Source organism: Giraffa tippelskirchi, chromosome 11, assembly GCF_054371585.1.
Source record: "Giraffa tippelskirchi isolate mGirTip1 chromosome 11, T2T-mGirTip1v1.2.pri, whole genome shotgun sequence".
Lineage (NCBI taxonomy): Eukaryota > Metazoa > Chordata > Mammalia > Artiodactyla > Giraffidae > Giraffa > Giraffa tippelskirchi.
The window spans coordinates 52,673,125-52,695,323 of NC_137285.1; the positions used below are offsets into that span (position 1 = coordinate 52,673,125).

At 38.4% G+C, this 22,199-nt stretch overlaps 1 protein-coding gene across 50 annotated transcripts in view; it reads right to left on the reverse strand.

Annotated features, from left to right (window-relative positions):
- The window catches only part of INPP4B (inositol polyphosphate-4-phosphatase type II B), an 802,877-nt gene that overhangs the window by 198,915 nt on the left and 581,763 nt on the right, over positions 1-22,199 (reverse strand). For all 50 annotated transcript variants that reach the window (XM_081543596.1, XM_081543565.1, XM_081543580.1 and 47 more), the window contains one exon: positions 6,636-6,783. In XM_081543596.1, coding sequence (XP_081399722.1) covers positions 6,636-6,783 — 148 coding nt within the window. The remainder of the gene's footprint in view (positions 1-6,635; positions 6,784-22,199) is intronic.

The window sequence follows — 22,199 nt, forward strand, 5'->3', positions numbered from 1 at the left end:
GGCATTAATGCTTAGGCGAATTAGAGGGAGGCCCCAAAGAATTTAAACTCTATCACTGCCCTCAGATTCTGTGTACGTACAATCTCAAATTTAATAAGTGATTCACTTTGAGATCAATGTATACTAAGAGACTAATAGCAAGAGAGGTTTTAGAAGGCTGCTGCATGCAATGACAGACACTGTGTTTGGGTGATGCAGTAGCTGTTGCACCATTATGTCCCTGATGACATTTACATTCCATGTCATGATGTCTGGGATAAATAACATTTTCCTCTTTATAATTATAGGTATGCATTATGCAAGGAGGTACACCATGCACACACATGGTCCCTGCAAACAGAGTCACACTTTGTCTGTTAAGTGTATACCAACCTTGAAATAATAAAAATAATAATATGCTTATATGTATGAGTGGGATATCATTCTTATTGAGCTAAATAATATATGAATTATTAATAATTCCTTGTCTTTAAGACAGTTACGACTAGACATATACTTAATACTCCTTTAATTTCCTACTTTACTTGCTATTTTCTTTTATAATTAAATCCAAGCTCAAACTCAGGAAATCTCTACCTGCGAGTTGATGAAGCTGATGTCAATCAGAGTAGTCTTTTCAATTTTCCTTTTTCTACACCCTTGGTAAATGAAGGGAAGTCGTGTAACAAAATATTCAAATAATACCCTAAACACTCCTATGTGTGTGTGTGTGCTAAGTCACTTCAGTTGTGTCCAACCCTTTGGGACCCTGTGGACTGTAGTCCACCAGGCTCCTTTGACCATGGGATTCCTAGGGTAAGAATACTGGAGTGAGTTGCCATGCCCTCCTCCAGGGGATCTTCCCGACCCAGGAATCCAACCCATGCTTCTCTTAAGTCTCCTGCATTGGCAGGCAGGTTCTTTACCATTAGTGCCACCTGGGAAACCTAAAACACTCCTATAGGGAGATGGCAAAAACACACCAACTCGAAATTGTAGAGAAGTTTACATCTAGCATGAAAAGAGAGATTGCAAGAGTCAATGGATTATGAAAGAAAGTGTAAGATCTTCAAAATCCAGACTTTAACAGAAGTTATGGGCTGACAATGTTTGTAAATTCACCATCTTGGTAACTGAGAGGGAACAGCTCACCTTTGTAAAATGTTTACTTTGGTCCTTTAAGGAAAAATTTTTGTGACCCCTGTTATACAGCTAAATTCACACTGTATTTACTAACTTTCCTTAAATAAAAGAGAGAGAAATGTAGAAAAGGAGAGGAAAAAAACATTGTATATCTATGTCTATCCGTCTGTCTATCCATCTATAACTATCTCTATGCATCCACAGAGCCTATGCAGAGTAAAATATAAAAAGGGACTTAATGGCAGCTTTTATCTGCTACTCATTTACTTACTGCTCTTCACCAACTAAAATGATATAATTTAGTTAATGGTTATTTTAAAGATTCAGAAAATAATTGTTTCTGTTCCTTAGCAATGAAAATGACCACAATATAAAGTTGCCCTGGCAACTTATTTTTCTCTGTTGAAGAAAAGAGTCCAAGCTTTTTTAAAAAAATGACTCTTTCATTAGAGATTTCCAAGCTAAAAATGAAGCATTTTGCACCCTTTGCAAGTGCTGAAAGATAAGGGCACAATGGCACCCACAGTCTTCGTTAAACAAGGTAAGAAAACCCATTAAAGTTGTGCTGTTGGTAGGAAAGTTGAGGCAAGCAAAATACTTTCTAGAATATGAGTGAGACCAGGGTTAAAAGAAGACATCTGCAAAAGTTTTGATTACCAGGGGAGAAGGGGAGAAGGATAAATTGGGAGGTTGAGATTGATATATAGACACTACTATGCATTAAAAAGAAACCAACAACAACATACTGTATATAGCACAGGGACCTCTACTCAGTACTCTGTAATGACCTATATGGGATAAAAATCTAAGAAAAGAGTGGATATATGTATATGTAAAACTGATTCACTTTGCTGTACAGCAGAAACACAATATTGGAGGTCAACTGTGAAAGTGAACGTGTTAGTAGCTCAGTCTTGCAGACTCTTTGCAACTCCATCAACTGTAGCCTGAATTGTAGCCTGCCAGGTTGCTCTGTCCAAAGAATTCTCCAGACACAAATACTGAAGTGGGCTGACATTCCCTTTTCCTGGGGAACCTCCTAACCCAGGGATCAAACCAATGTCTCCTGCATTGCAGGCAGATTCCTGTCTAAGCCACCAGGGAAGCTCTATCAACAATACTCAACTAAAAATTAAAAAAAAAAAAAAGAGGCCAAGAAAAGAACTTTGGAGTAAAGTTCTTTTTAGGTTGGAGATTCCACCCAGCCAAGAAAGAAGTCTCAAATTCTTTTGTAGGATAATGTCCTATTCTTACATTCTTAATTTGTTATATTATGCATATTAATTTTATAGTATAAGACAATTTAATGATTACAGTTTATTATTTTATATTATAAATATAATAATTTAAAATATTTTATCAGTTAGATGGCATAAATCTTCAAGGGTAGATTTTTTACGAAAGTTTGCTGGATGATATTTTCTGTGCTTTTACATATCTAAGTATGCCATTTCCACTGTCTTCATTCATAAAAGATATTATAATCAGACCCTATATAATAAAGTGGAGACACAGCCTTTTTCTCTCAATAATCAGTAGATATTACTTCATAGACTTCTACAGAGAAATATTAAGAGTAGCCTGATTTTCTCAACAGCATCTAAAGAAATAAAAACTGCATACATCTTCTTTCAAGCTTTTGCATGAATTGTTCTTTCCCAAGTAGGCAAAAATTTTCTGGTAGTTTCTAGCTTTTTGCCCTGCACATCTAACATCTTCCCTCTCATCATTTTGAATGTTTTCCCACCTTTGTTTAGCATTTGAGAAGAACTTCTGTTTGTGTTCCACATCTCTGATGTGATTTCTCAGTGTCAAATCTGTTCTGATTCTGGATTTTTTTTTGCCTGTTGCATTTTAAATTTTCATTATTCTTTCCATTATTTCTTTCTTCTCAGCATTTTCCCCAAAGGCAGTCTACAGATTCAATGTGATCCCTATCAAATTACCAAAGACATTTTTCACAGAACTAGAACAAAAAATTTCACAATTCATATGAAAACACAAAAGACCCTGAATAGCCAAAGCAGTCCTGAAAAAGAAGAATGGAGCTGGAGGAATCAACCTTCCTGACTTCAGATTATACAACAAAGCTACAGTCTTCAAGACAGTATGGTACTGGCACAAAAAACAGAAATACAGACCAACGGAACAAGATAGAAAGCCCAGAAATAAACCCATGCACCTATGGGTACCTAATACTTGACAAAGGAGGCAAAAATACACAATGTGGCAAAGGCAGCCTCTTCAATAAATGGTGCTGGGAAAACTGGACAGCTACATGCAAAAGAATGAAATTAGAACACTTCCTAACACCATACACAAAGATAAACTCTACATGGATTAAAGACCTAAATGTAAGACCAGAAACTATAAAACTCTTAGAGGAAAACATAGGCAGAACACTCAATGACAGAAATCAAAGCAAGATATTCTATGACCTACCTCCTAGAGCAATGGAAATAAAAATAAAAGTAAACAAGTGGGTTTACTGATTAAACTTAAAAGCTTTCGCACAGCAAAGGAAACTATAAGCAAGGTGAAAAGACAACCTTCAGAGTGGGAGAAAATAATAGCAACTGAAACTACAAAGGATTAATTTCTAAAACACACAAGCAGTTCATACAACTCAATACCAGAAAAACAAACAACCCAATCAAAACGTGGGCAAAAGCCCTAAATAGACATTAATCCAAAGAAGACATAGAGATGGCTAACAAACACATGAAAAGATGATCAACAATGCTCATTATTAGAGAAAAGGAAATCAAAACAAGGCAATATCACCTCACACTGCTCAGAATGGCCATCATCAAAAAGTCTACAAATAATAAATGCTGGAGAGGGTGTGGAGAAAAGGGAACGCTCTTGCACTGTTGGTGGGAATGTAAATTGATATAGTGACTATGGAAGACGTATGGAGATTCCTTAAAAAACTAGGAATAAAACCACCATATGACCCAGCAATCCCACTCCTAGGCATATACCCTGAGGAAACAAAATTGAAAAAGACACATGTATCCCATTTTCATTGCACCACTACTTACAACAGCTAGAACATGGACTCAATCTAGATGTCCATCAACAGATGACTGGATAAAGAAATTGTGGTACATATACATAAGGGAATATTACTCAGCCATAAAAAAGGAACACCTTTGAGTCAGTTCTAATGAGGTGGATGAACTTAGAACCTATTATACAGAGTGAAAGGAGTCATAAAGAGAAAGATAAATATTGTATTCTAATGCATATATACGAACTCTAGAAAAATGGTACTAAAGAATTTACTTACAGGGCAGCAGTGGAGAAACAGACATGGAGAATAGACTTGTGGACATGGGGAGAGGGGAGGAGATGGTGAGATGTATGGAAAGACTAACATGGAAACTTACATTACCATATGTGAAATAGATAGCCAACAGGAATTAGATGTATGGCTAAGACATTCAAACAAATAAATAAAATTAATTAATTAATTAATTAATTAAAAAATAAAAAAATAAATTAAAAAATAAAAAATAAATTAAAAAAGGTGTAATGTAAGCTATAAATGAGGATCACATACGTGATGAAAAACTTTCAAGTGCTCAGTAGTCATATTTGAAGAGCAAAAAGAGACGCATATAAAATTAATAATATATTGTATTTAACCCCAATATAGCCAAAATGTTATTTAACATTTCATTATGAAATTGGTCTTTTTCATTTGTGTGTGAAGAATTCGAAAACCGGTTTGTATTTTACACATATGTAACATTTCACATTGAACTATTCATATTGCAAGTGATTAACAGTAACTGGACATGGTACAACACACTGGTTCCAAATAGGAAAAGGAGTATGTCAAGGCTGTATATTGTCACCCTGCTTATTTAACTTATATGCAGAGTACATCATTAGAAACACTGGGCTGGAAGAAGCACAAGCTGGAATCAAGACTGCTGGGAGAAATATCAATAACCTCAGATATGCAGATAACACCACCCTGCTGGCAGAAAGTGAAGAAGAACTAAAGAGCCGCTTGATGAAAGTGAAAGAAGAGAGTAAAAAAGTTGGCTTAAGGCTCAACATTCAGAAAACAAAGATCATGGCATCTGGTCCCATCATTTCATGGCAAATAGATGGGGAAACAGTGGAAACAGTGTCAGACTTTATTTTTGGGGCTCCAAAATCACTGCAGATGATTGCAGCCATGAAATTAAAAGACGCTTCCAGCTTGGAAGGAAAGTTATGACCAACCTAGACAGCATATTAAAAAGCAGAGACATTACTTTGTCAACAAATGTCTGTCTAGTCAAGACTATGGTTTTTCTGGTAGTCATGTATGGATGTGAGCATTGGACTATAAAGAGGACTGAGCACAGAAGAATTGATGCTTTTGAACTGTGGTATTGGAGAAGACTCTTGAGAGTCCCTTGGACTGCAAGGAGGTCCAACCAGTTCATCCTAAGGGAAATTGGTCCTGGGTGTTCATTGGAAGGACTGATGTTAAAGCTGAACCTCCAGTATTTTGGCCACCTGATGTGAAGAGCTGACTCATTTGAAAAGACCCTGATGCTGGGAAAGATTGAAGGCAGGAGGAGAAGGGGACGACAGAGGATGAGACGGTTGGATGGCATCACCGACTCAATGGACATGAGTTTGGGTAAACTCCGGGAGTTGGTGATGGACAGGGAGTCCTGGCGTGCTGCAGTTCATGGGGTCGCCAAGAGTCAGACACGATTGAGCGACTGAACTGAACAGTTCTAGCAGCCAAACATACTGGACAACGCCAGTCTTGATTTTTGTGTTAGCATCATACTTTACGACGCGAAATAATTCAGACAGAGAAAGACAGATATATTATACTGCTTATATTCAGAATCTTAGAAAAATAATACAAATAAACTTATTTATAAAATAGAAAGACTCCAGACTTAGAAAAAAAACTATGGTTACCAAAGGGGAAAGGTGAGGTGCACGATGAATTGGGAGTTTGGGATTAACAGATACACACTGGGTGTATAAAATGGATAAGCAATAGAGTCCTAGTGTAGAGCTCAGGGAATTCTACTCAATATTCTGTAATAACCTATACGGGAAAAGCATCTGGAAAAGAATGGATATATATGTATATATGGGCTTCCCCAGTGGCTCACCAGTAAAGAATCTGCCTGTAATGCAGAAGCTGCAGGAGACACAGGTTTGATTCCTGAGTCAGGAAGATTTCCTGGATGAGGTCATAGCAACCCACTGCAGTATTCTTGCTGGGAAAATCCCGTGGACAAAGGAACCTGGTGGGCTACAGTCCATAGGGTTGCAAAGAGTCAGGCACAACTGAAGCCACTTAGCATGCATGCACATATGTATAACTGAATCACTTAGCTGTACACTAGACACTAACACAACCCTGTAAATCAATGGCAGTCCAAAATAAAATAAAAATTTAAAAGAAGACTAAAATAAAACAAAGAGAAAATTTTTACAGAAAAAGTAATTAATGTAAGAGATGATCATACACCACTTTCTCTTACCTACACAAATCTTCTTTAATTTGAAGAGAGATCAATTCCTTAGGAATATGAAAAGAAAGTATGCTCTCTGACATCTGTTCCCGGATTTGCATCCACTTATTGTCAGAAGTGGGAAACCTGTATAATTTATACACTGGGTTCTTTAACACTGGAAAAGGAGACAAAAATCAAGGTTAATAGTCAGATTATAAAGATATGTTCATTAGATAAAGATCAATTAACAAAATCATTAATCAGGCTACCATTCTAACTATTTGATGAAAATTTTTTTATTATAATCCATAGTGCATTTGAGTTCCTAAGAATTTTCTCCATACATCTTATTTTTTTCAGTAGCTTCTGGGACATCAGTCTTTATTAAATTAAAAAGTGATACATCAAATTCCAATTCATAACGTGGCCACTGTGGTTCTCTGATATACTGCCTAATAATTCTTTTCCCTTCTAAAGATTTTCTTATAGTATATGTATTTATAACTATAGATGAAAATATATGGATTTATATATCATACATACTTTGAAAAAATATATTTCTGAATTTCTTCCCATCACTCTTAGTCAACTTTTCCCACATACATAGTAGGTGACAACTGATATGTTATATTAAAGGTTCTAAATGACCCTACTACCAAAAGTGACTTACTTCTTAAATGTCAAAAGGTTTATTCCTGGTTTACGATCTATTACAATTCAAATATTACTCATACTTCAGTGCCACTCAGGCAATAACACACTTTCCTGAAACCATACATTATTAGAAGCAGAACAGGGAGACTACGAACAAACTGAATATTTGGGGTGGGTGGGCAGTGATTAGGGGAAAAGTAACATGGTCGTGTCATTAAGGATTTTAAAATATTAAAAGAAAAAGTGTAAGACTAGATATTAAGATAATACTTGAGACACCTTTCATGAGGCCAGCATTCCTGCTACACTACCAAGCCCTATATTTCAGGGCAAGGTTTTATCTCCACTGCTGATGGGCAATGAATGTAAGAGAAATACATCAAAGTTTAGTGAACAACAAAATATCACATCAATCACCAGTCAAGTGTCTATGATCAGTTGGCTCCAGTTTACCAGTAAAGCTAACTAAAAACAGAATTTGATATTGAAGTGGACGTAAGACTTTAATAATGCCCAGCCTGGAATGTGGCCCGAGTCTCTTCAATGTATAGAGTAAAACACCTTTCAGAATTTCAGAGTTCCCAAAGCCTGTGCATGCATGTGTGCTAAGTCACTTCAGCTGTTTCCAACCATTTGCAACCCTATGGACTGTAGCCTGCCAGGCTCCTCTGTCCATGAGGTTCTCCAGGCAAGAATACTGGAGTGACTTGCCATGCCCTCCTCCACGGGATCTTCCTGATCCAGGGATAAAATCTGTGTCTCCTGCATTGGCAGGCAGGTTCTTTACCACTAGCACCATCTGGGAAGCCAATAAGCCTGTACCACATTTATTACTTGGATAAATATATATACATTCACATATATACACACATACATATATATTTCTGAGCATTAAAATGAGGAACTATTCATCCATTCTGCAACCACCATTCTCAGTGGTTCAGTCTGGACATTATCGTTGTTAAGAATTGATAGTATATCAATTAGAAAAGGCAGAGGAACCAGAGATCAAATTGCCAACATCCGCAGGATCATCAAAAAAGCAAGAGAGTACCAGAAAAACATCTATTTCTGCTTTATTGACTATGCCAAAGCCTTTGATTGTGTGGATCACAATAAACTGTGGAAAATTCTCAAAGAGATAGGGATACCAGACCACCTGACCTGCCTCTTGAGAAACCTGTATGCAGGTCAGGAAGCAACAGTTAGAACTGGACATGGAACAACAGACTGGTTCCAAATAGGAAAAGGAGTACGTCAAGGCTATATATCGTCACCCTGATTATTTAACCTATATGCAGAGTACATCATGAGAAACGCTGGGTTGGAGGACGCACAAGCTGGAATCAAGATTGCCAGGAGAAATATCAGTAACCTCAGATATGCAGATGACACCACCCTTATGGCAGAAAGTGAAGAAGAACTAAAAAGCCTCTTGATGAAAGTAAAGAAGAAAGTGAAAATGTTGGCTTAAAGCTCAACATTCAGAAAACTAAGATCATGGCATCCGGTCCCTTCACTTCATGGCAGATAGATGGGTAAACAGTGGCTGACTTTATTTCTCTGGGCTCCAAAATCACTGCTGATGGTGACTGCAGCCATGAAATTAAAAGACGCTTACTCCTTGGAAGGAAAGTTATGACTAACCTAGACAGCATATTAAAAAGCAGAGACATTACTTTGCCAACAAAGGTCCTTCTACTCAAGGCTATGGTTTTTCCAGTGGTCATGTATGGATGTGAGAGCTGGACTAGAAAGAGGGCTGAACACAGAAGAATTGATGCTTCTGAACTGGGGTGTTGGAGAAGACTCTAGAGAGTCCCTTGGACTGTAAGGAGATCCAACCAGTCCATCCTAAAGGAGATCAGCCCTGTGTGTTCATTGGAAGGACTGATGTTGAAGCTGAAACTCCAATACTTTGGCCACCTCATGTGAAGAGTTGACTCATTGGAAAAGACCCTGATGCTGGGAAAGATTGAGGGCAGGAGGAGAAGGGGATGACAGGGATGAGATGGCTGGATGGCATCACTGACTGGATGGACATGGGTTTGGGTGGACTCAGGGAGTTGGTGATGGACAGGGAGGCCTGGCATGCTGCGGTTCATGGGGTCGCCAAGAGTCGGACATGACTGAACGACTGACCTGAACTGAACTGATAGTATATCAGAAACCTTGATATCAAACATCTCATTCTTCCATAACCAGATTCAGAGCTCCCAGTACACTTCTCTATTTCCTATAAGTGTTATCTAGAATGTGCACTTTTTAAAAACACCAATGTGGTTTAGTCACTAAGTAGTGTCCGATTCTTGTGAGCCCGTGTGGACTGTAGCCTGCCAGGCTCCTCTGTCCACAGGATTCTCCAGGCAAGAATACTGGAGTGGGTTGCCATTTTCTTCTCCAGGGGATCTTCTCACCCAGGAATCAACCTGGGTCTCCTCCATTTGAGGCAGATTCTTTACCCACTGAGCTACAAAGGAAGATAAAAACACCAATAGAAGCCAGAAAACAGTAGTATATTTCCAGTACATTGAGAGACAATATTTTAAATCTAGTATTGTATGTCCAAAAGGATTATATTTTTGCCATAAACATGACCTTTAAGTCTTATGAATCAGATTATATCACAGATCATATATAAGGCTAATTATACTTTCTCATTTTGGTGATTATAATTGACATAATATTATACTAGTTGCAGGTATACAATGTAATAACTCAGTGTTTGTATATATTGTTAAATGATTACCACAATGAGTCTTGTTAACATTTGTCACCATATATAATCACAATTTTTTTTCTTGTGATGAGAACTTTAAAAATTTCTCTCAGGAGCTTTCAAACATGCAATACAGTACTATTAACTATAATCATCATGCTGCATATTATGCCCTCAAAACTATTTATTTTATAACTAAAAATAGGCATCTTTTGATACCTTCACTCCCATCCCCTGTCCCTCATCTCTGGAAACCCCCAACCTGTCTTTGTATCTATGAGTTCTTTTTTTTTTTTTAATTTGTTATGCTTTGGTTTGTTTTCAGATCCTACATATAGGTGAAATCATACAGTAGCTGTCTTTCACTGTCTGATATTTCACTTAGTATAATGCCCTCAAGGTCTATCCATGTTGTCACAAATGGCAAGATTTCATTCTTTTTTATGGCTGAATAATATTCTATTCAGAGTGTGTGTGTGTGTGTGTGTGTGTGTGTGTTTGTGATCTGTGTATCACATTTTTTTATCCATTCATCTGTGGACGCTGAGGTTGTTTCCATGCCTTGTCCACTAAAAATAATGCTGCAATGAACACTGGGATGCATGTATCTTTTTGAATTAATATTTTCATTTACTTTGGATAAATACCCAGAACAGGCAATGCTGGATCATGTGTTGTTTAAGAAATCTCCATATTGTTTTCCATAGTTCAGTTGCTCAGTCGTGTCCGACTCTTTGCAACCCCGTGAATTGCAGCACGCCAGGCCTCCCTGTCCATCGCCAACTCCCGGAGTCTACCCAAACCCATGTCCATCGAGTCGGTGATGCCATCCAACCATCTCATTCTCTGTCGTCCCCTTCTCCTCCCGCCCCCAATCCTACCCAGCATTAGGGTCTTTTCCAATGAGTCAACTCTTTGCATGAGATGGCCAAAGTATTGGAGTTTCAGCTTCAACATCAATCCTTCCAATGAACACCCAGGACTGATCTCTTTTAGGATGGATTGGTTGGATCTCCTTGCAGTCCAAGGGACTCTCAAGAGTCTTCTCCAACACCACAGTTCAAAAGCATCAATTCTTCAGCGCTCAGTTTCTTTATACTCCAACTCTCACATCCATACATGACCACTGGGAAAACCATAGCCTTGACTAGACGGACCTTTGTTGGCAAAGTAATGTCTCTGCTTTTAAATATGCTATCTAGGTTGGCCATAATCTTCCTTCCAAGGAGTAAGCGTCTTTTAATTCCATGGCTGCAATCACCATCAGCAGTGATTTTGGAGCCCCCCAAAATAAAGTCTGACACTGTTTCCACTGTTTCCCCATCTAGAGGAGAGTGAAAAAGTTGGCTTAAACCTCAATGTTCAGAAAACTAAGATCATGGCATCTGGTCCCATCACTTCATGGGAAATAGATGGGGAAACAGTGCAAACAGTGTCAGACTTTCCATAGTGGCAGTACCAATTAACACTGCCATCAACAGTGCACAAAAGTTTCCTCTTCTCCACATCCTTGCCAATAACACTTGTTATATCTTGCATTTTTGATATCCTTTCTAACAGATGTGAGATGATATCTCACTGTGGTTTTGATTTGCATTTCCCTCATGACTGGTGATGTTAAGGAACTTTTCATGTACTTGCTAGCCACCTTTATGTCTTCTTTGGAGAAACATCTATTCAGATCCTCTGCCCATTTTTAATCAGGTTTTTGTTCTTGTTGTTATTGTGTTGTAGGTGTTTTTTATATATTTTGGATATTAGCCCTTATCAGATATAGTTCCTCTTATATGAAATACAGAAAGCTACAACCCATGAAAGAAACTATGGTATTTAATTCATCTTTAAAGTGACAATATTTCAAAGATGTAAGAATTTTACTAAAACCTCTATTGCCATAGACTTGGAAAAGAAAAAAAATATATGTAGGCAATTCAATATATTGTAAGTCAGGTTAAATCACTTACAGGATATTAGGAATTCTAATATAACTAACATGGTCAGGAATATAAATGAACCATTTTATAGTAAGATAAAAACTCAGCCTCTGTCCAAATTTTCCCTTTGTAATCTAAGTAAATATTCAATTACTTGAGTTATCTATATTTAGTACATGTACTGCTTATTAACCTCTGTTTTTTGTTTTTTTTCCCAAGATTACACAGAATCTTTGTATCTTCCAAACCATAGTTAAAAATCCTTGAGTTTTTCTTGCCTTTAATAAAACAATAATTATTTTTAGAAGATTTATACTTTTAATTAGGTTGCAAAATATAATGTTCTTTATTTATCTCAAAACCAGTCCTTCAACTTTTGATTCTACTGTTTTCATTTTAATGCTCTTCAATGTATTCTAAATATAAACCTTTTTGAAATAACATAAGTAGAAATCAAGGACAGTGTGATTAATGTGCTCCAGAATTCTCCTGTGACCACCCCAGACACAAGGTCCAAGACCCTGTGAAAATGCTGCTAGTTTTTAAGTAAAATGCTTGAGGCAAATGATCAACAAAAAATCAGGCCACTTGATCTGCCTCCCAGAATTCCCAATAATGTCTCCTATCTAACTTTCATGCTATACATTCTAAGCTTTTGAAACTCATAAATCTCTAAACATTAATACTAAATTTTATATAGTTACAAGGGTCTCAATGCAGACATAGTGCGATCCACTTTACAGCCCAGTTTGATCCAGCAGCATTGTTTATTGAAAACCTACTGAAAGCAAGAATATCTACTTTGTATCCGAAAATGTCACATAACAGAGTAAGACTTAGAAAATAAAAATCAGTATATGGTCTGCAGAAACTATAAAACTCTTAGAGGAAAACATAGGCAGCCCCTCTGTGACATAAATCACAGCAAGATCGTCTGTGACCCACAACCTAGACTAATGGAAATAAAAACAAGAATAAACAAGTGGGACACAATTAAACCTAAAAACTCTTGTAGAGCAAAGGAAACTACAAACAAGATGAAAAGGAAACCCTCAGAATGGGAGAAAATAATAGCAAATGAAACAACTGACAAAGGATTAATTTCCAAAATATACAAGTAGCTCATGCAACTCAATACCAGAGAAACAAACAACCCAATCAAAAAGTGGGCAAAAGACCTAAGCAGCTATTTCTCCAAAGAAGACACATAGATGGCTAACAAATACATGAAAAGATGCTCAACACTGCTCATTGTTAGAGAAATGCAAATCAAAAGTACAATGAGATATCACCTCACACCAGTCAGAATGGCCATCATCAGAAAACAAACGAACAATAAATGCTGGAGAAGATATAGAGAAAAGAGAACCTTCTTGCACTATTGATGGGAATGTACATTGATACAACCACTGAGGAAAACAGTTTGATGATTCCTTAAAAAATTAGGAATAAAACTACTGTGTGACCCAACAATCCCACTACTGGATATATTCCTTGAGAAAATCATAATTGAAAAAGACACAGGTACCCCAGTGTTCACTGCAGCACTATTTACAACAGCTCAGACACGGAAGCAACCTAGATGCCCATCGACAGAGGCATGGGTAAGGAAGCTGTGGTACATATACACAATGCATTACTCAGTCAGGAAAAGGAATGTATTTGAGTCAGTGATAATGAGGTGGATGAACCTAGAGCCTCTTGTAGCGAGTGAAGCAAGTCAGAAAGAGAAAAATACAAAGTATATTAACACATACATACAGAATCTTGAAAGATGGTACTGATGACCATATTCACAGGGCAGCAGTGGAGATGCAGACATAAAGAACGAACTTATGAACAATGTTGGAGGGGAGAGGGTGGGATGAATGGAGACAGTAGCATGGAAACATACACACTACCATATATAAAACAGATAGCCAGTGGGAATTTACTGTATGCCTCAGGGAATTCAAACTGGTGCTTTGTGACAACCTAGAGGGGTTGGATTGGATGGGAGGTGGGAGGAAGGTTCAAGAAGGCGTGGACATATATATACCTATGGCTGATTCATACTGATGTATGGCAGACACCAACACAATACTGTAAAGCAATTATCCTTCAATTAAAAATAAATAAAATTCAATACATGGTCTGACTTTTAATTACCATGAAATTTGTTCCACTGGTTACAAACAGATCAGATAAGATGTTCTCAACTCAAAATTTTGCTGGGTTCATAGTGGGGAGATTTTTGCCATCCTCACATAAAAGGAAGTCATGGTATTCATGTAGCAAACGTTGAACAGTGGGCCATAAATAATGAATGCTTTTGTCATTTTAGAAATGCTTCTGCCCTATAGCAGAGACACAATTTCAACAATTCTGCACACACACTACAGCTGTGGAAATGAGCCCACCACTTTCAGCTCTGGCTTTCCACTGATACCAAATGTTTCTTCATATAAAAGGTGCATTGCTGACTATATAATAAGCTCAACTCACTTCCCACATGGCTCAGTGGTAAAGAATTCACCTGCCAGTGCAGGATATGTGGGTTCAATTCCTGGGTCAGGAAGATGCCCTGGAGTAGGTTGTGCCAACTCACTCCAGTACTCTTGCCTGGAAAATTCCATGGATAGAGGAGCTTGGTGCGCTACAGTCCATGAGGTCCCAAGAGTCAGATGTGACTGAACACAATAACAACAACTATCTAACATCTATTATAAGTTATTTTTAGAGAGCCCTGCATATATTATCTTCCTTTTTTCCATTGCTTTTGCCAGAACAACTGCTAAAAATATCATGTGATAGATTCTACCAAGAGAATAGTAGTAAAAAGATTTTAGATCCCACCATGGCTCCAATAATGACTTGATAAGAATAAAGTTCTAAGCTGTTCAGATCTGAATACATTCCCTCTGAGAACCACCCCCTAAGGTGAACACAGGGACAGAAAGCAAATGACAGATTTGTTTCTCCTAAAATTACAGCATGGCTCAAATGTCCAGATTGTTTATTCCAGACACTGTAAAGGGCCTTTTTAATAAGGTAGCACACCACCTGCTACCTGTATTTTGGAAATACATGAGACCCGGGTTCAGTCCCTGGGTCAGGAAGATTCCCTGGAGAAGGAAAAGGCTACCCACTCCAGTATTCTTGCCTGGAGAATTTCATGTACAGAGGAGGTGGACTATAGTCCATGGGGTCACAAGGAGTCAGACACGACTGAGCAACTAACACTTTCACTTTACTTTTGGGAATATGGATTCAGGGTTGAAGGGATCATCAAAATGCAAAAGTTATCTCATCAGGTTGTCTTTAATATAGTTCTCCAGACAAAGCTTATCTGTGATTGTGCTTAGCCACTCAGTAGTGTTTAACTCTTTGCAACCCCATGGACTGTTGCCTGCCAGGCTCCTCTGTCCATGGGAATTCTCCAGGTGAGAATACTGGAGTGGGTTGCCATGCCTTTCTCCAGGGGATCTTCCCAACCCAGGGATAGAACCCAGACCTCCCGTAGGAGGACTCTTGACGGTCTGAGCCAACAGGGAAGCCCTCATCTGTGATTATCTTCATGCAATTTCTTGCTTTCAGGGGGTGGTAGAAATCACATATATAAATGCAATCAGACTTTATTAGCTTCAATCTTTACAAAATCACTATTTTAATGTCCTGTAGATTATTGTAGAGAATCTGTTTGTTTGGTAGCTTTTAATTATGCAGTTGTTTAATAGTTTCACTATTCAGCTGAATGTACATGCATTGCCTCTTCTCCAAATGCTGGATAATACTTAGAGAAGATAAGTCTGGGTAATCCAGTTAGATAATGACACTCTCTCATTTGTAGCTGAAAATATCTTAGATTTATATACACACATCTTAAATGTAGATTGTCTCTTTTTAAGATTAAATGAGATATAAAAAAAAAATCTAAACCAAAATCATGAAAAGACTGTCCTAAGCATGGTTATAGGAAAGAGAACATAAAAAAACATGACAGGACCTCTGAAAAATAGCAAAGAGAGACTGCTTTTTAAAATAATGAAGATGAAACAAACTGTTAAAAAATTAATTCACCCAAATTTTTAAATTACTTTTCTTTAGGTGTGTCATACAATCTATACTATGTTATTGCTTGTGTTGCTTTAAAGCATCAAAAAATAAGAACAGAAATAGGATATAAGCTGAGTTGGAAGAGTGCTGTTCCCCTTGTGTAGCCAAGCCCACAAGCCTCTAGCACTCCATCTTCAATTCAAGGCCACAAACAAGAAAAACTATTACAGATGTCAGAATAAAGCATAAAGGTAATATTTGTGGGGATTTAGTCTCCAACTGATGATAACTGGTGAGTTCAGTGTGTATAATTTGTATTTTCAACTTTGGTTGGTCCGAGAAGTGATTTGTTTCATTCATTCTAGTTTCAATGATTTGCTCTGTTTATTCTAATCATCCGGGCCCATCACTTCATGGCAAATAGATGGGGAAACAATGGAAACAGTGACAGACTTTATTTTCTTGTGCTCCAAAATCACTGCAGATGGCCAGCCATGAAATTTAAAGATGTTTGCTCCTTGGAAGAAAAGCTGTGACAAACACTAGACAGCATATTAAAAAGCAGAGGAATTACTTTGCTGACAAAGGTCCATATGGTCAAAGCTATGGTTTTTCCAGTAGTCATGTATGAATATAAGAGTTGGACCATAAAGAAGGCTAAGTGCCAAAGAACTGATGCTTTTGAACTGTGGTGTTGGAGAAGACTCTTGAGAGTCCCTTGGACTGCAAGGAGATCCAATCAATCCATCCTAAAGGCAATCAGTCCTGAATATTCATTGGAAGGACTGATGCTGAAGGTGACGCTCCAATACTTTGGCCACCTGATGTGAAGAGCCGACTCACTAGAAAGGACCCTGATGCTGGGAAAGATGGAAGGCAGGAGGAGAAGGCAATGATAGAGGATGAGATGGTTGGATGGCATCACTGACTCAATAGAGCTGAGTTGGAGCAAGCTCCAGGGATGGTGAAGGACAGGGAAGCCTGGCGTGGTGCAGTCCACGGGGCTGCAAAGAGTTGAACACAGCTGAGTGACAGAACAACAGCAATAATTCTAATCCAGTCATTAAAGGAAAGGAAAAATCTAGAAAAGTGTCCCTTTCTGGTTCATCTTTCATGCTGAACAACCTGGAATGACCTGCAGTTCATGGAACTCAAGTTGTTTCTTGCCATTTTGCCTCTGTTCAAGGCATTCTCTGACTCTCAAAGGAATGCTCCCTTTTACTGGCTACAGGTAATTATCCCACAAACTCAGCTCACCTAGTACCTCCTCCAGGAGGTCCTCCTTGACGTCCATCTTCTCCCTCCCTATAGGTGTCTCTCCTTGGCACTCCCCATCCCCCTTTCTATCATGGTTGGTAATAATTGTCTGTTGACTGCTCTGTGTCCCCCATTAGAAGGTAAACTTTGTGAAGGCCATGACTGTGCTGTTTTCTTAACCTTCATTTTATGTCCTGATTTCCCAGGCAAGGATACTGGAGTGTGTAGCCATTCCTTTCTCCAGGGGATCTTCCCGACCCAGGGACTGAACTCACGTCTCTTGCATCTCCTGTATTGGCAGATGGATTCTTTACCACTGAGCCACCTGGGAAGCCAATCATTACTTTCCCTAGTAGGAAAACAGAATGGCCCTGACTGTGTAAATTGAGAGGAGAAAATGCAAGAGGGAAGGACACAACTAAAAACCTCACTTCAATGAAGCGTACAGGCATCAGAATGAAGGAAGGAACCCCAGAGCTGAAAGTCCTTCTCATATTTGTCCACAAAATATTATCTTTTTGACTATATCATCTTCTTGCCTTTATTTTCCTTCTAGTTTACATAAGGTGGGCAATAGATGGGGTGAGAAACTTAAAACAGGAAGAAAGCTGAAGTATTAATGGTGTCTGATGATTTCATTGATTATTAACAAATAATGAAATTTACTCTTCCATTCAAGCTACTTAACACCCTATGTTCATACACAGTAAAGAAAACATGAAAATTCCAAAAGAGCAAGGTTGATGGTGTGAACTACTAATGCCATCAGCCATATCAGTAAACAAAATATGTTATAGACATCAAGCCATCAGATTACAGCCACCCGAAGGGAGAGTCCTGAGGAAACTCAGAATGAAATCAAAGAAGGCCTGCCATCTAGCTGTCAACTGCTGCAGTCATGCCAGACTCTGCACTCTGAGGAAACTCAGGATGAGGGAACACAGGATACTGACCTCAGATAGCTGAGGTGCATCTTAAAGGCATGACTGCAATGAGCCCAGACTTTGCATCTTCCCATACACAGAAAAGGGCTGACTTCATTAACTTGAGATCTCTGGTTTTCCTTAATTATCAATAATCTTTTGATGTTCTGGCTCCCTGCCCCTTGTTGCAAAAACTCCCATACATCCTGGCTCTTCAAAGCAGTCCCTCAGAGTGATCTGTGACTTCTGTTTCCCAGGCTCAAAGTCCTGAGAAAGTCTGCCTAATAAAACATAACTCTCATCTTTACGGTTGTGCGTTTTTTCTTTGCGTTGACAATGGGCTCCACTGGATTTATTAACACAGCAAAGTGCAAAAAAATCTGGTGAGTGAGTATAAGGATAAAGGGCCAATGTTATAAGCCAAGATGGTCCTATATTTTATATATCATAGAGTTATAAATACAAGGGCAAATCTATTTAACTAGTATGAAGAACATACGACGCTTCCCAGGTGGCGTGTTAGTTAAGAATCCGCCTGCCAATGCAGGAGACACAAGAGGGGCAGGTTCAATCCCTGGGTCAGGAAGATTCCCTGGAGAAGGAAATGACAACCTGTTCCAGTATTCTTGCCTGGGAAATCCCATGGACAGAGGAGCCTGGTGGGCAACAGTCCATGGGGTTGCAAAGAGTTGGATACGACTGAGCACAGAGAAGACACTACAGAGATATCTTTGTTACCATAAAACTGATATGATCTAAAATTTGACAAGGTAGTTAATTTAGTACCTCATGAATGAAAAGGAAAAAAAATATATACAAAAAAAAAAGAGATTTGCTTTTTTGGCTGGAATTCCTTAGGACTCAAAATGAACATAGAGAGAAATATTTTTCAAAGTCTCTCAGAATATTTCTTAAAATATTCAGAGTCACCAGTTGCTTTAGATGGGGTGGTATTGAGGAGAATGTTGCCTGTACTTAGTTCAGTTATGTGGTATTGTGAAAAGCAATTAAAATACACAGTGCCAAATGAAGCAGGGAAAAAATTAAAAATGAGAATTTAACAGTAATTTTTAGGGAAAGTAATAAATCATTTTAAACAGAAATAATTCAATTTGAACATCTTTCTCAGGGACAGAAGAATAACAGTACAGTTTTCTGTACCTGAAGCATAAATTCAAGTGGTAAGATACACCCATTATCAGTCATTTGACAAATATCTGCTGAGTTCCTATTGTTTTCTGTCCCTGGAGACACAGAAATAAATAAGGAATGTTTCTCCTTCTTAAACAGCTCATAACTGGGCAACTTCAGTAAAGCAATAGGGTATGTGTGCTAAGTCACTTCAGTCTTGTCTGACTCTTCATGACCCCATGGACTGTAGCCTGCCAGGCTCCTCTGTCCATAGGATTCTCCGGGCAAGAATACTGGAGTGGCTTGCCATGCCCTCCTTCAAGAGATTTTCCCAACCCAGGGATCAAACCCACTTCTCTTACATCTCCTGCATTGGCAGGCAGGCTATTTACCACTAGTGCCACCTGGGAAAGTAGATGGCTTAAGCCTATTTGGGGGGAAAAGAATAAAAGATACAGTGGACTGTTTTGAGGACACTTGTGATTCATCCGTGAGGCAAGAAGATAGACACGCATAAACTCTCCAAATAGGGGGGAAAGTACCTGTATTTAGGACTGAAAACAGGGTAGTCCTCACATTGAGGTTTAGATTTTTTACAGTCATGGAATTCATCACTGTCAGATACACCCTCTGTGAAGAGGATGGACAGCATACATGTTAATATAAAGCATGAAACTGGTCTTCAAAAATATCAAGGATAATTTCATGACTCAAGATGTATAGAACTCAACCAGGAAAGATGCTGTATCAGGTCGAATGCTTGCTGACAGAGGGAAACTCATTCAAAATGTGAAGATAATAGGAAAAAATGACAGGGTCCATTAGCTTCTCAGATTGATCATGATAATATCAAAGTCCATGGGCCGAAGTATTCTGCAGCATTATACTTTAACAAAGAAAATGGGTAGATTTAGGAAATCTAGAGAGAAGTGTTGATCTTGACAACATTTTTTAAAGAGTTTACTTGTGGCTAGGCTTATTTAAACATAAAGAACTCCTGAGAAAGACAATTGTAAGTAACAAAGAATTGGATATATGACTCCATGTGAAACTGATGAAAATGAAAACTTCCATGAAATATTTCTAAAATGAAGGAAAACATAGCAAAAGATAAACTACGCTCTTTAGATTTCAGACATTGAGGGCCAAAAAGGAAATCAAAGACTGTTGAGGTCAGTTTGGTCACCCCAAAAGGATCGACATCCAAAGGAGTTGACCAGTGCGTCGGGGTCACACTGCTGTTAGCAAATCTAGGCTGTGACACCAGTTCTTCACCGAGCCTGTTCAGTGCACTGGTATTAACACCACCGGAGCCCGTTTGCTCTTGTTTTGCTGTAGACAAAGGTGCCTCAGTTAATGGACACCCGACTCTGTGACCAGGTAAGAGACTTGGTTGTTTACACTTCCCTGTGTTCAAAATTAACTTTTCCTACCCTCATCCCCGAAGCAACACCCCAACAACACATAGTTTAAAGTGTTCTCACTGCCATTTTGCTTAAATGAATGCACCAATAATTAAACAGGTCAGTTTTCAACAACTCTGATAAACTATTATAAAATCAAACAAAATGAGAACCTCACAATTCTAATTCTACATCTTCTAATTCATTTCCTCTTTCAGAGAATATAAAGTCCAACAGCCAAAAAGAATTTATTTTCTCCTATATAGCTGAAGTACTTATATATCTTTTTTATGGAATTGTAAATTCTGCCCCCTCTCCTCCTCCTCACCTTTTTTTCTCCGCCTGCCCTCACCTGTCCAGGTTCCCAACATATACATTCAACCTGAGAGGCAAATATGGCATGAAAACGGTGACGTCCAAGAGGGAAGAGCTTTTTCTCCATAGTCTCACAATAGATAAGTGAATTTTCCGAGTTATTCATTAAACCTCTAGAGATATAAATAGTATAGTGAAGAGCAGCTATGAGCTATGACATCCTCTTGTGCTCAATCAGTAAGAACTTCATAACTCACTTGAGACTGGCAAGTTTCATATAATACATGAATATAAAGGCTTGGGAAGAATGTCAATAGCTCCCTCCGCCTACAGATTGTGAAAAAGTACCTCATGGGACTACAATAGATTAATTCCAAAGTTGCTGAGTTTAGACAGATAAATAAATAGAACAAAAGACCAAGGTACATGCAGACCAAAGTCACGGGTGCATACTCTACTTTCATATTCTATACCTGTGCAATACACTTTAAGATTATGAACAGAAGCATTTTATATATACCACTTAGTTGCATTTTAAAATAATTTTTTAAAAATCAAGCTTTTAGAATATTTGACAGTCATTTTGTCTTATCTTTCCCTAATATACCCTGGAGAAGGAAATGGCAACCCACTCCAGTTTCTTGCCTGGAAAACCTCATCGATAGAGGAGCCTGGCAGGCTACAGTCCATGGGGTCGCAAAGAGTTGGACACGGCTGAGCTACTTCACTTTCCCTAATATAAGAAGGCTCATAGAAAATATCTGTGGGACTTCCCTGGTGATTGAGTGGTTAAGAATCTGCCCTGCAATGCAGGTGACCTGGGTTCTATCCCTGGTCAGGGAACTAAGATTCCGCATGACACAGAGCAACTAAGCCCACCAGCCACAACTAGAGAGTCCCTGTGCCACAATGAAAGATCCCACAGGATGCAACGGGGATTCCACATGCTGCAACCAAGACCCAGTGCAGCGAAATAAATAAGACTGCATTTAAAAAAATAATTTCATAAAAAGAAAATATTTTTGGCAAATGTTCTAGGCACTTTCAGATTGCCTGGACCAAGGACACAGAAGAGGGAAAGTGGTAATCAATCCTCTTTCACTCCCTTAGTGAGTGTATTTAAATTGTAGAATGTAGCTGTTCCCAAGACTTCCATGTCACTTGTCTCTGTCATATTACAATTCAAAGGTTAGGAATCATACCCTAGACACTTGGAAGAG